This window comes from Lipophrys pholis, assembly GCF_963383615.2.
Source record: "Lipophrys pholis genome assembly, chromosome: 18".
NCBI classification, from domain to species: domain Eukaryota; kingdom Metazoa; phylum Chordata; class Actinopteri; order Blenniiformes; family Blenniidae; genus Lipophrys; species Lipophrys pholis.
Genome location: NC_137646.1, coordinates 8,729,702 through 8,743,578, shown reverse-complemented (window position 1 = coordinate 8,743,578; position 13,877 = coordinate 8,729,702). Strand labels below are relative to the sequence as shown.

Below are 13,877 nucleotides of genomic sequence, written 5' to 3'. Positions count from 1 at the left end.
GTAGGGAGCAGGGAGTAGGGAGTAGGGAGCAGGGAGTAGGGAGCAGGGAGTAGGGAGCAAGGAGACGGGAGCAGGGAGTAGGGAGGAGGGAGCAGGGAGTAGGGAGCAAGGAGTAGGGAGACGGGAGCAGGGAGACGGGAGTAGGGAGACGGGAGTAGGGAGCAGGGAGACGGGAGTAGGGAGCAGGGAGTAGGGAGACGGGAGCAGGGAGACGGGAGTAGGGAGACGGGAGTAGGGAGCAGGGAGACGGGAGTAGGGAGACGGGAGTAGGGAGCAGGGAGTAGGGAGACGGGAGTAGGGAGACGGGAGTAGGGAGCAGGGAGTAGGGAGCAGGGAGTAGGGAGCAGGGAGACGGGAGTAGGGAGCAGGGAGTAGGGAGCAGGGAGACGGGAGCAGGGAGTAGGGAGTAGGGAGACGGGAGTAGGGAGCAGGGAGTAGGGAGCAGGGAGACGGGAGCAGGGAGTAGGGAGCAGGGAGACGGGAGTAGGGAGCAGGGAGACGGGAGCAGGGAGTAGGGAGCAGGGAGTCTGGACTGCAAAATCTAGAGGACACGGAGACTGCGACAGAAAACTTGCATTAAAAACAGGAAGAAGGAGCCGGTGAGCTTTGGTCATGAGTGTTTCTTGCACGTTGACTGCCATGAGCTGTTGTTAGGTGTGTGTTTTAAAATGTTATGGTAACATGTTGGTGGGAGAGACATTAAAAAAAAAAGTGTATCTTTAAAAGTAATTTAATATGGATTTATAAGAGTTAAAATCTGCCAAAAGTTAAAATCAATATTGAGCTGTGTTTTAAAATGCATTTCAGTTATTTAGGGTATTTTTAGGTATGGGACATGTCTACTTAATCTTACCCATTTCTTACTTAATTTAATGGTTATTTATTAGTCTAAGTAATTAAGTATTGGATTCTTGAGTTGTATTTAAGTCTCTTTGTTTGTATTTAAAGGTTTTTCACCTGTTTGGCCAGGTCAACTTTCAAATAAAGGAAAGAAAGGAAACAAAGTGGTGATTGAGTGAATTCCAGTCTGTCTTCTGAAGCAAGCTTCTCTTTCAAGTGGGGAAACTGTAAACTTAAACCTCACAGAAGTGAGGAGGACATGACAGCGTGCATCCGCGTGCAGAGTTGGAGCGAGAAATAACATTGGAATGAATTCAGTGGTGAAAAGTCTGATATATGTCAGAGTGCATACTGAGTTGGAGTGAATGAAAAAGCCAAAAATTATTTTTGTGTGTTGGAGTTTTATTTTTATATGTAAAAAAATTACAATAGAGGAAATGTGGTGAACTGGACCAGCCTCACAAAACCCAGAGCAACATGATGCTACAGTTGAGGTCAATATTAATAGCCCCACCTTTGAAAATTGACTCTTTTCTTTCAAAGAATTCTCTAGTGCCTTGATCTGTTAAACTTGCATTTTTAACACAGCTTTTCAAAATATCCTAGTTTTATTTTGGATGCTTACATTATTTTGCTTTACATACAGAAACAAAATTCAGAACTGAGGTTTTAATTGAGCCAAAAAACAAACTGCGATTGGGATTCCTGGGATTGGCTGGCGACGTCGACGCCTCACTCACCTGATTGGCTCAGCGTCTTCCCGAAGAGCCAGTTGGAGCTCCCAGGTCCATATTCACAAAGCTTTCTCAGGCTAAAAGTCGCTCTTAGTTTAAAAAAAAAAATCTTAGAATTCCTTGAATTTTAAGATTTTTCTTACTAAGATAAAAGTAATTCACAAAGCATCTTAATCCCTATGAGCGCCCCCAGGTGGAAAACTGCTAAAAGGAGTGAGGAGGACTTTTAAGAAGCCTAAAAGTTACTTAAACAGTAAAGTAAAAGGAAAGATGTTCTCCATTTGTTTAATGACAATGATTTAATGACACGCTACAGGAATAATGTTTGTTGTCGACCTCATTGCGATACCTGTCTACAGGTGAGCTGCAGCAGTGTAGCGGTGCTGACTGGTCCGTCCCAGGCCTCCGTCAGCAGCGTGTCAGTCTGACCACTACGGTGGTTTCACAGCCCCACACTGGTGGTAAATCACAGACATTGGTGACACTGCGTCTGCGTCCACCTTTAGTTTCAAATACTTTAAATGGTCAAAATAACCAGCGAGGACAGAAACAATAACAATAATCAAATCAATATAATAATCGGCATGTCAACCAGGTGAGTTCGGTCATTTTTAAGCTGTGTACAAATAAAATGAATTTTCATCATCATGACATAAAATTTTTTTCATGATTACATATTTTTAATAAGCCCAAGATATTTGATGGGTTAATTTTACTCTCCATTCATTAGGAGGAACACAGAGGCTTTTTTTCTTTTGATACTCTTTTCATTGGAAACGACTGTTGTGTATATAGAGTCCAAATTTGAGGTCTCTAGACTTTTTCCTATAGGAGGAGTTCAATATGACAATTTCACAGTTTAACGCCAAATGGCTGACTTCCTGTTGGGTTTAGAGGTTGGGTGTCATGACAATTGTATGTGTCCTGATCAGCTTCATATCCCTACTAATCTCAAGGATAATATCAAAGTTTGAGGCCGTGGTATGTGAAAATATAATTCCTTAAACTTCCTCATACCACAAGGTGGCGCTATGACTAAATGAACATTAGCACATGGATGTGTTCAGGGCAGTTTCAGGCCGACTGCAGCATGTAGAGCAGAGTAAAGGCCCCTGCATACTCCCTTTATAAACCCATAAGAACAAGAAGAAAATTCGGCAGTAACATCAGCCAGCTGCAGACAGAAAAGCTTTTTCTGCAGGACTGTTCATACCCCAATAAGAAGCTGCTCACAGACCACGCCCCCTCGCAGCAGGCCACGCCCCCTCACAGCAGTCACGCGTCTGTGAAGCGGCGTTTAAATTTTTCAACTGCAGTTTATTTCTCGCCTCCAGTGCTTTCAGAAACACATTTCTCTGAACTGTTTCAGTAATAAAAGAGAGTTTTTGTCCGAGTCGCCTTGTTGGTCCAGTTTTAACTGCAGGAGCTGACAGCTGTTCGTGATGCGTTCAGGTGCATCACGTAAGCCTGCACTCCGATATTTTAATGAGCTGCGGCGTTCGTACAGTAGCGATATTAAAGCTAAATATGATTAAAATATGACTGATAGTCATGAGCGAACTGGAACACGCATGCGCAGCACACGGCAGTGCAGAAGTTTCGGCAGTGTGGCTCCTACACAGTTCGGTCAGGGCGGTTGGCACAGCCCAAACAAATTTCAACAAATGACGTAATTTTGTTCGGCAGGATCCCGCACTGCCTAACTTTCGTCTTGTTCTTATGGAGGATGAAGGGGCCTTTACACATCACTTCCTGTTTCATGGCGAGCCATCAGATATTCATTGGAGCATCATGGCCACGTCCTTTGAGTTTTCAGGAACATTTTTGATGTGTTCCCATCAGGTAGGCCAGTTGTCTATACTGGCCAAATTTCTGCTCTCTCCGACTTACCCTCTAGGACAGGGGTGTCAATCTCAGGTCCTGGAGAGCTGCAGCCCTGCATATTTTCTATGTCTCCCTTCTTTTAATACACCTGAATGTCATGATGCGTTGAAGTAGGGAGGTATAAATAGTTCTGCTGCGAAACTCCGAGTAAAACCTCATTTAGCTTTCACTTGACAAAGCATCATGCCATTAAAGCTGTAAGCAGCGTTGAACGGGTCCTCGCACAACCACGCACTTTGGAAGGTGGTGCAGGTCGAGGTTTTGTCCACATCAGAGTGCGATGGAAATGATGGAAGATAATATATAAAAGTGCCTGTTACAGCCTCTAGTCTGTGCCTCCTCTCCTCATCCTGTGTGTGTGTGTGTGTGTGCGTGTGTGTGTGTGTGTGCGTGTGTGTGCGTGCGTGCGTGTGTGTGTGTGTGTGTGCATGTTAAAACAAAGACAAACACATTTTCAGTTTCTTTGCATGCGTTTCATTCTGAAAACACACTGGAAGCACAAAAAGAATGGCATTATGATAATTAAAGGTCACATTTGATTTAAAGACATTTTTAAAAGTATAAGTTAAAAAGGCAACACACAAGTACTTAAACAATATCTAAAATATTCACTTCTTCAGCACAACAAAGTATTTCTTTCATTTAATCCAGTTTTATTTGGGTGGTGGGACAGGAGGCTTCAGGAGAGCGTCGTCCTCACATGCGTGTCACTTTTTCTCTTTTCTCTTCGTCCATGTTGGAATAAGGAACATCTACAAGAGAACACACATTTAGGAATCTTTCAAAAACTGCATCGCAGGCACATTTAGACAGATTCATCAATAAAGAAACTGTGTGTGTTCACTGGGGGGGACAGTCCTTTGGTACAGTTGTACTTCTTTAAATGCTTTAAGTAATATTAATGTGTTCTAAATGTACGACTGTGAAATAAAACAGCCAAACTTGTACTGGTGTGTGCAGTCCTGCATCGTTCACCACACACTCACATCCATCAGATAAATGGAGAAAATGGAGATTGCAATGCTTCGGTTCTGTTAAAAAGTATTTCTTGAACTACTTTTTGACTGTTTGAAGTAAGTCTGAAACACAAGTCCAAATTACATTGTATTTCTCAGCACGTGAACTTAAGTTTAAAGTTAAATGACAAAAATTTTCTCTTCTCTCTCTCTTTGAGCGTTCCCCCCCGGTCGTGTACGGCAGCCATGCCATCTTCTGACGGAGAAGGCAACAGGAGGAGACTCCAGGTCTCTCCCTGTTGCAAGACCAAAATCTGTTCTGACTCCGAAGGCTCTCAATCACATCATATTGTTGGCCCAAGCTGCCGAACAGGACAAGGGCAAAAAAAAACAAGAAAAAGAAAAAAAAAAAAAAACAACTTTAAACTTATAAGTTCTGAAGTAAGAATATAACTCTACATGTGCTAAAAATGTGACTGGACGTCTTCAACAAAGTTCTGTTGATGCATCTTAACCACCCCATGGTGGCAGTATCCTGTAAAACATGTTTTATGGGGATGACACGGCTCTGAGCGGCATGATTCAATCCAACGTTTGACGAGCACCAATAAAATGACAACGCCATGCAGTGTGTGCACTAAGATGATTTACTAAAGTTAAGTGTCGAAACACTGTGGGGGCTTTATGATTATAAGAAATATGACAAAAATGACTTTCAAAGTCAATAATTATTTCTTCTCTTCATTCTAATAATTTCTTCTCAAATTGTTAAAGTTGGACTCATCATGTGCTCTGTTGGGATCTAGTTCAGTGGCGTTCTATCTCGCAGGTGAAAACGTCCTCAGTGAGAAGGAATTCTTACCTGTGGATTTCATGCTGTGTTGTTGGAGCTTCTGCTTCTGTTTCCTGAGGAGAGGAAAGAGAGGAGGATGAGGAGGCTGAGCAGTCTGTAGCAGTTGGCCGAAGCACAGGCGAGGCACATGAACACAGACTGAAGTCAAACTACCGCCGTTCTCTCCCAGTGCCAGTACTGACTTTTCCCAGAAATGTTCCCAAAAGAAATGACCACTTTGTCTCACCAGCTGTTATGTGTCTGCTGCTACTGAATTACATCACCCTGTGGCCTGGAGGAAAACCTTCCTCCCTCTCTTACTGCTCACACCAGTTCTGTTAGAACAAGGTGCAATAAACCAAAACCATCAAAGTCACTCAATCTGCCCCAAAATGACTTGAAGCCTCCTATTGTAAACCCCTCAGGATGTCTGTGTGGGGAAAACACAAACACACACACACACACACACACACACACACACACACACACACACACACACACACACACACACACACACACACACACACACACACACACACACACACACACACACACACACACACACACAATGCACACGCACTACTTACTTGGTTTTGCGTTTGCAAACACACACAGTGATGACGATGATGAGGATGACAGTTACTGGGACTAAAACAGCAATCAGGATGATCCACTTGGTTTCTGTAAAACAGTTTCACTCTTCGTCAGACTCAGATTTCATCATGTCAATAGCACAAGCTGCTATTTGGTGTTTGTGTACAATCAAAACAAAAATGCTCTGTTGTGTGACTTTGACTGAGATGAAGAGGGTCTAACAGACGTGGAACCACATGAGACCCTACAGCTCCTCTGTTTCACTGCCAATGATGCTGCATGTTTGATATGTGGAGAGAAACGATCTAACAATAAAATATAGTGGGAAAACCTGCTGAAAGAGCTCAGCTAAAATCACCCAAAAAGATAAAAGGGTGTGGTTACATGGACCAAATTAAACCTGATTAATTTTGCACCATATAAACACTTTAATCTGATCATATTTGCAAAATCCGGTAGAAATTCTGATGGACTGGAGGAGGTGGTGTGGTCCGGGGCCGATCACGGTTCATGGGGTTATTTGCTCCAGTCGGAGCTTTGAGTGACATCAGTTCACCTCACGTCATGATGTGAGTGCGTACGCAGTGTGAGGTGGGACATGAAGCAGCAGCATACGAGCCACATCGCACACTAAAGCGTCTCTTCTTCATTCTACTTTGACCACGAGAAGGAAACTTTTATGTTACAGGTTCAAGAATAATGAAAAAGAAGCACCACAAGTGTGATAACTCTGCTTAATTCCAGTTTTGATATTGGTGGACTTCTGAGTAAAGTCGGTTGTGGGATTCTATGCGCGTGTCACAGACTGCAAACGCCACGGTGCAAAGCATTATGGGATTGATCCACTGAAATTTATCGGGTAACATGTTGCTTCATATAAACTGGTACAATATTCAGATTATTTTATTCAGTCTTCATGTAAACTGATACTTTAATCATAAAGAATTGAATCTGATTGACAAAAAGTGAGCATGTAAACGCAGCTAATGACTAAAATGGATGAGACAGTTAATAAAGAACAACTGTAAGAACCTCCACAGATCTCAATTCAAGTTCTACTTCATAATTGTAACACAATGCAGTTTTGATGGATGGATGGATGGATGGATGGATGGATGGATGGATGGATGGATGGATGGATGGATGGATGGATGGATGGATGGATGGAGATGAAAGGGAGCAGACTCACCCAGTCCTCCATCGTCTTCCCCTCCTGTTATCTCCACCTCACAGTTGTTGCCCTGGAAGCCGTCGGGGCAGATGCAGGTGTAGCTGCTGCTGCTGCTCTGCTCACACTGTCCTCCATTCAGGCAGGGGTAACTCAGGCAGGGGCCCGCTGCAACAGCCAACAGCAGCACATGAAGTATTTTCACATTTTCACGATCAGACATGCACTACCAGTCAAATGTTTGGACACAGCTTTGCTGGTGACACTGTGAAGGATTTGTTCCAAATTGAAGGTACACTAAACCAGCATGGCTCCCACAGCATCCTGCAGCGACATGCCATCCCATCTGCTTTGTGTTTAGTTGGACCTCCATTTATTTCTCCACAGGATAACGACCCCACACACACCTCCAGGCTGTGTGAGGGCAGTGACACAGCCTGGAGGTGGAGAAGGAGATGGAGTGCTGTGCCAGGTGACCTGACCTCCACAGTCACCTGACCTAAACCCAATCCAGATGATTGGGGATGAGATGGATCGCAGTGTTTTGACTTATTTCAGAGTTTTTGGTTTACTACATAATTCCATATATGTTCATTCATTCCTTGATGACTTCACTGAGAATCTCCAATGTAAATAGTCAGAAAATGAAAAAGCTTTGAAAGAGACTTGTGTGTCTAAACTTTTCAATGGTAGTGTATTTTTTGGGTTTGAAAGTGAGTGCCGGTTTTCAAAACAGAAACATTTCACCTGTATTGATAGCGAGCCTTGATAGCCGGAGAAAGTCCGATCTGATGTTGTGATATTGTGACAGCACAGCGATACTCATAGTGAGTTTTCTTGTGGGTCAAACACACACACATGCACACACACACACCTCTGTAGCAGTCCCGTCTCAAGTCGTAGATGGTGCACACGTCGCCCTCCTGGCAGATCTTGGGTGTGCACACGGCCCCGGTGGTGGTGCATTCACAGGACTGAGAACAGTCCTGCGTCACAAACGTGGCCTTGAGCTGCGAGATGGAGGCAGAAGAGAGAGTGAGCAGGAGGCGGGCGGACGCCGTGACCAGTGGCCTGGTGATCCAGGAACACTTACAGGGTAGTATCTGTCGAGGAAGGTGCAGCCGCACTGTGTGTACGGAACGCACAGGCCCTCGCTCATTACGAAGCCAGCGGCGCACTGGCAGCCTTCGATGCAGGGGGCGTCACACTCTGAGGGGGCCGCCAGGTCGGCACAGGAGGCGGGGCAAGATGTCATGCAGGGGGAATAGGTGCTGTTTGCATCACAGGTGAGGACTAGAAGGGAGGACACAGTTCAGAAGAGCTCGGGCACTCGAGAACATCATCAATAATAATTAATGGTAATTCATTCACTCTTAAACAGTCTAATGACTTAATATGATGATGATAATAATGGTGTAAAAAATCACACACACACAAGCCAAAACAACTGTTATAAAAACAACCAACTCCAGAGCAGTGGTTCTCAAAATGTGTGGCGGGCCACCCACTGGGGGCGCCGGAGAGCTTTCAGAATTCCTTCATAACCTTACTAGCAGATTGAGTGTTGAAACATTAATGTATCACACATTTTATACAAAACACAAATTTAAAATGGTCACAACCACTATGACAGATAAACGGGTGTGTGCACGTGTTGGAGCATCTTACCACAGCCAAGCTGCTGCCTCCAGGTGTCCACTTTCACTCCAGCCTGCTGACAAGCTGCCGCGTACGATTCCAGGCTGGCACAGCGCAGCTCTTTACTGCCTTGCTCAGCACACAGGTCATACACACAGTCACTGCACACACACACACACACACACACACACACACACACACACACACACACACACACACACACACACACACACACACACACACACACACACACACACACACACACACACACACATGCTGAGCATTAGCAAAGCCTGCCTCCTGCCTTCACCCCACACATGGCGTTGGAGTGTTAACGGTGTAAATCTCTGGTGTGGAAAATGCTGTACTCACTCCTGGAAGGCCTTCGGAGGCAGGAGGGCATGGCAGGCACTGAATGGCCCGGCGGCGTTGGACATCACTCCACACTGACTCATACTGTTGTAGTTGTCGAGCTGGGCTTGAGAGCATTCTGGGGTCAGAAATCCTGAATCTGGATCCGTCTCCACCTCTCGTCTGAGATGCAGAGAAACACTCAGTGAGGACGCTGTGACTGACCTCAAGTTCTATCAATCACAGCACACGTATTTATATCAGTACAATGTGAGGCTGCCATGTCCGAGTCAAAGTCCATGTCTGGTTTTCACTTTACAGGGCAATCTTTATAGAACTGAAGTTTACCCCCCCCCCCCCCCAAAAAAAAAGGAATACAAACCTTTAACAACCTGCTCTGGAGGAGTTTTGATGGTTGGATTCATGTTTAAAAGAGTGTATTCCTACCTGTGAATGTGGACTGTGATGGGAAACTCAGAGGTCTTCAGAGATGCCGCCTGCCTGTCTGAGACTCTCCAGCTTTCCCCGAATGAGTTCAGATTTTGGACCACGGTCCCGTCGGGTTTCATGTACTCATTCCTGGTGATGTCGTCATAGTTGCCACATAGTCCTCTGACAGAGTTTTTGTAGGTCTTGGGCAGTGTGATTTCTGATGAGGAAGGAAAACAGTCATCAATGAGCCAGCCTGACAGGTTGAGTCAGTGAGTACATGATCGTCTTCGTCTTTTACCTCCGCGACTGTTCCCGTCAAAGCGAACAGTGAGTCCAAATGCAGTGGTGAGCTGGACCTGCCTGGAGTTCATTGTGATGGTCAAACCGTCGACAGGACTAAGAGGAGGAGCCACACGCTCCCCGTTCACCTATGAGTCATACACAATGATTTCAATTTAGTGTCTTCACAATAACAAACCAACTCTTCTTCATCGATGAGAGACCCACCAGGACAATCTTCTTCTGCAGGAAGCGAACGTTGACTCCATAAACATCGATGTACATCTGATCCAGGAAAGACACCCTCCTGTTGCCTCCACGCCGGATGTTCTTTCCTCTCACCATCAGCTGTTCCTGTGAGCTCTGCAGGTTGTGACCCTGAGTCAGGACGTAGGTGTAGGGACCCTGGAAGTGGTGGGTGAAGCCATCAAAGGTTCGGTGGTGAGGATCCCCAGAGATGGTGCACCTATCAAACCCTGCCAAGGAAGAAACGACAAAACGACCTCTCCTCAGAATACAGAGACAAACTCTTCAGAAGTGTTTGAAATTGATTTTCAGACTGACGTTCTGTCGCTGTCAGACCTGATGACAGATGCAGATGACAGATGGTGAACTCACCAGTAGGTTTGCAGTACAGGTCTCCATTCTTGTCCAGCTCACAAACGGAGTTCGGGTTACAGCTGTGATCTGTGCATGTGATTGTACCTCCGAGGTTACAGTCACATGACTCAGTACATTTATCTGTCAGCCAGGAGTCTCCGACCTACACACACACACGCACATACACACACCAGTTATATCTAGAGATATGGTTCTGCAAAGGTTTCTTCCTGTCAAAAGTTTTTTCTTTCCTCCGTCTCCTCTGCTTGTTCATGTGGAATTGTTGGTTTTTCTCTGGAAAAGTGCCTTAAAATGAGTGATTGAAAATCTAATTGAATTGAGTCCTGACCTTTCCTCATCTGTCCTGTGAAGGTTTCTATATACAGCGATGGTTCTGAATGTACTGTGGTGGTTCTGAATTTACAGTGTATGATGTGTCTGTGGTCAGGGGCTTCTCAGTTGTGGTCACAGCACCGTCAGCTAATTACCTTCAGTGATTTTAGAGATTAGGAATGGATTGACAGATGTTGAACCTTTCTGACTTTCAGACCTCATTTGGTTTTTACAACCACAAATATTCATGCTTCACATCATATTCGTTTTACATTACAAACCCAGTGATTATTTGGGGAAAAGTCTATCATTTAATCTCTCATGTGTTTCCATCTTTGTCTTGCACATGCTGGGCTTTTCAAAACTAAGATGTTTGTTCGGTTGATCTTCACTTATTGATGCTTTTGTCCTCACTGAGGATCTGTGTGGTGGAGGAGTGCAGAGCCACCTATTGATGACTGCAGTGATCATCTTGTTCCCTCTTGTACTGATTTTGATGTCTTTTTCCTCTCACACTATTTAAACCAACCTGCCGAATGAGGGTGACATAAGAGTTTTGCTTCCATGAACAGTGAGATGTACCATGAAAATCTCTTATAGAGTGTACTTCTGATTGAATCATATTTGTATACGTAGCTGGCTTTGCAAATATACACGAGAATGTATATTTTGTAGGGTTTATAGGGAAGCAACTGTTTTATTCCTTTAATATTAACCTCAAACTCAGCATGTAATTCAGGTATGTAGGGTTTTAATTGTGTTTATCTTAAAAACAACCTGCAGTGTTGGAGAGAAACCTGCTGAAGTTATCCAGATAGCCATGTAGCTTTGGCTTGATCTGTATTAATATATCACTTTGAGGCTGTTCTAAGATTTGCACTGATATGTTGAAATCATTACGTGATTGAGGAAGAGCCTGATTATTGATCCAGATAGAATTTGATCGAAATTTTCTTCGTAATTGTTTCCTTCAACATGGAGATTTGACCCATTACAACCTGTCTTCAGAATCTGAGTCCTCTAGGACATCACATCTTGTATTGGTGAAGTGCATCACTCACATCATGGTATTCTCCGTCTGGGCTCAGACAGCCACACTGACCCAGAGGAACACAAGTCTTGTCACTGAGGACGAAGCCGGCGTCACACTGGCAGCCCTCCACACAGGCCGTGGGAGGGAGGTGGCAGAAGATGGGGAAGAGGTCAGAGCAGGTGGGGGGGCAGGGGGGAGTGCAGTCCGAGTAGTGGCTGTTAACAGGACATGGTATGGCTGCAGGGAGAGGAAGAACGTGGTTATGAAGATAAAGAAGAGGAGATTGTTTGTGTGTGGGCTCCTCATCAGTGACGGTGTAACTCACGGCAGAAGCTGCTGTTTCTCCAGCTGATGGTGACCCCAGCGCTCTGGCAGGCCTGAGCGTACGCTTCCACGTTGTCACACAGGGTCGCCTGCATGCCGTCATACTGGCACATGTCATAGATGCAGTTACCCAGAAAAGCGTCGGGGGACACCAGCGCGTGGCAGGGCTTGAAGCGGTCGGAGAGAATCACCTCAGCACACTGAGCCTCCAACAGCTTCTCCTCCTCAGCGGTGCAGTTGGGGTGGATGTCTGGACGAGTGTCAGGCTGACAGCTGCAGAGGACAATCTCAGTCAGGCTTCACAGAGCTGTGTCTTTCAGCCAGATGTGCTAAGATCCTGGATCAAGCAGGCTAAATCATAAGGCCTTTTAAGAACAATCTGTTGCTGTTGTGTCCCTTTTCATTTGCTGGAGTTCTCCATGTGGTGATTGGATGGAGCTCTGACCCTCCACAGGCACAAACTTAAATGAACCATTTAACAATCCAGATCAATTAGTTGACTGCACCAGTGCTCTTGCCCCTTTGGAAATCTATAGTTGACCCCTGCCAAAAAATCTAGGGGTATTTTGGACAGTGTGTTTCAATTTGACATACATAGTTCTGTTGTCACACCTGGCTTCTTTCAATTGAGGCTGTGGGCCAAAGTAAAGTCCTATCTCACCAACAACAACTTTGAGAGAGGCATACATGCCTTTATCACATCTGGGCGAGACCACTGCTACCCTCTGTATGGGTATTGATCACAAGATCTCTTCGTCATCTCCAGCTGGTACAAATGGGTTGGCACTTTCTTCTCTATCTGAGCTTTTACATGTACATACTCCAGAGTTTTCACTGAGGTTGGCTAATCCAATGGTCCTTAAAGTCCCCAGATCCAGACTCAGAAATAGAGGTTTCTATGCCTTTTCTGTGGCTACACCCCAAATGAGGAACTGCTTACCAGTTCAAATTAGAACCACTTGGCTCCTTGATACCTTCAAATGCCTACTCCACACACATATGTACTATCTCGCTTTTAATTCTAGTTGAGCGCTGACACTTTGATATGTGGCATTGTTTAATTTACTCTGTATATTTCATCACAGATTATGTCTTGTTTTTCCATTTGAACTGTAAATCACTTTGGTTGTTTTTAAAAGTGCCATTAAAATAAAACTGGCTTAACTATTCTGACATGTTGGTGAAGGAAGTTGGCAGATACAGTATATCGTGACAAAAAAAAGCACAATTCAGGAGGGGATCTGTTATAAAAACAAGAACAACTGAAGAGATATAACACTTGAAATGGTGAACAACACAGAAATCAAGTCCCCAATTGAAAGTCAAGCTGATAAAATGCTTCTCAACACAACAGCAGCAGCATCAGCTGGTTTACACCTCCTCAGTCCTAAATATCACTTCGCTTATGGGACTTTAATCTAGTGGCATAAACTCATCCCAATATCACAAATATGTGATCGATATTTGTTGATCATGAAGACAAACATTCTTCATTGATTGTGTGTGCTCTCAGTGCATCCTGTCATGAGATTCCCCACAAGTCTGCATGCATTATCATTTTTGCAAGAGCTTTGGGAGATCGGGCCCATAGTTTGCTCAAGCGTCATAATGTTGGTAAAGTTTGTTTTCCATATACAGTATTCACATACATTGGACAAAAAGATGTAACTCCTGATTTCTACCAGTGTTAATTTAGCCATGAAATTCAAAACTGATCCTAAAAGTACATACATATTATATAATTTAGTTGGTCGGTTACTAAAAGTCAAAGGGATTTTTCTTACTTATTTTATATGTTGGCAATTTTCTATAAAAAATAAAATGAATATTCAGAAATATTTGTGTTGGCTAGCTTTTTTTGGCCCATTTTTGACAGCTG

General features: G+C 44.3%; 1 protein-coding gene across 1 annotated transcript in view; it reads right to left on the bottom strand.

Annotated features, from left to right (window-relative positions):
- Positions 1 to 3,913: 3,913 nt before the first annotated feature.
- Positions 3,914 to 13,877, bottom strand: part of zanl (zonadhesin, like) — a gene marked incomplete at its 5' end in the record, with an annotated part of 90,909 nt that continues 80,945 nt past the window's right edge. The window contains 14 exons of the mRNA XM_080486682.1: positions 3,914 to 4,210; positions 5,277 to 5,320; positions 5,834 to 5,927; positions 7,030 to 7,176; positions 7,883 to 8,018; positions 8,102 to 8,301; positions 8,677 to 8,807; positions 9,019 to 9,180; positions 9,445 to 9,646; positions 9,728 to 9,857; positions 9,937 to 10,184; positions 10,327 to 10,471; positions 11,703 to 11,911; positions 12,000 to 12,271. Of these exons, the coding sequence (XP_080342808.1) occupies positions 4,155 to 4,210; positions 5,277 to 5,320; positions 5,834 to 5,927; positions 7,030 to 7,176; positions 7,883 to 8,018; positions 8,102 to 8,301; positions 8,677 to 8,807; positions 9,019 to 9,180; positions 9,445 to 9,646; positions 9,728 to 9,857; positions 9,937 to 10,184; positions 10,327 to 10,471; positions 11,703 to 11,911; positions 12,000 to 12,271 (2,176 nt within the window). The 3' untranslated portion in view covers positions 3,914 to 4,154. The remainder of the gene's footprint in view (positions 4,211 to 5,276; positions 5,321 to 5,833; positions 5,928 to 7,029; positions 7,177 to 7,882; positions 8,019 to 8,101; positions 8,302 to 8,676; positions 8,808 to 9,018; positions 9,181 to 9,444; positions 9,647 to 9,727; positions 9,858 to 9,936; positions 10,185 to 10,326; positions 10,472 to 11,702; positions 11,912 to 11,999; positions 12,272 to 13,877) is intronic.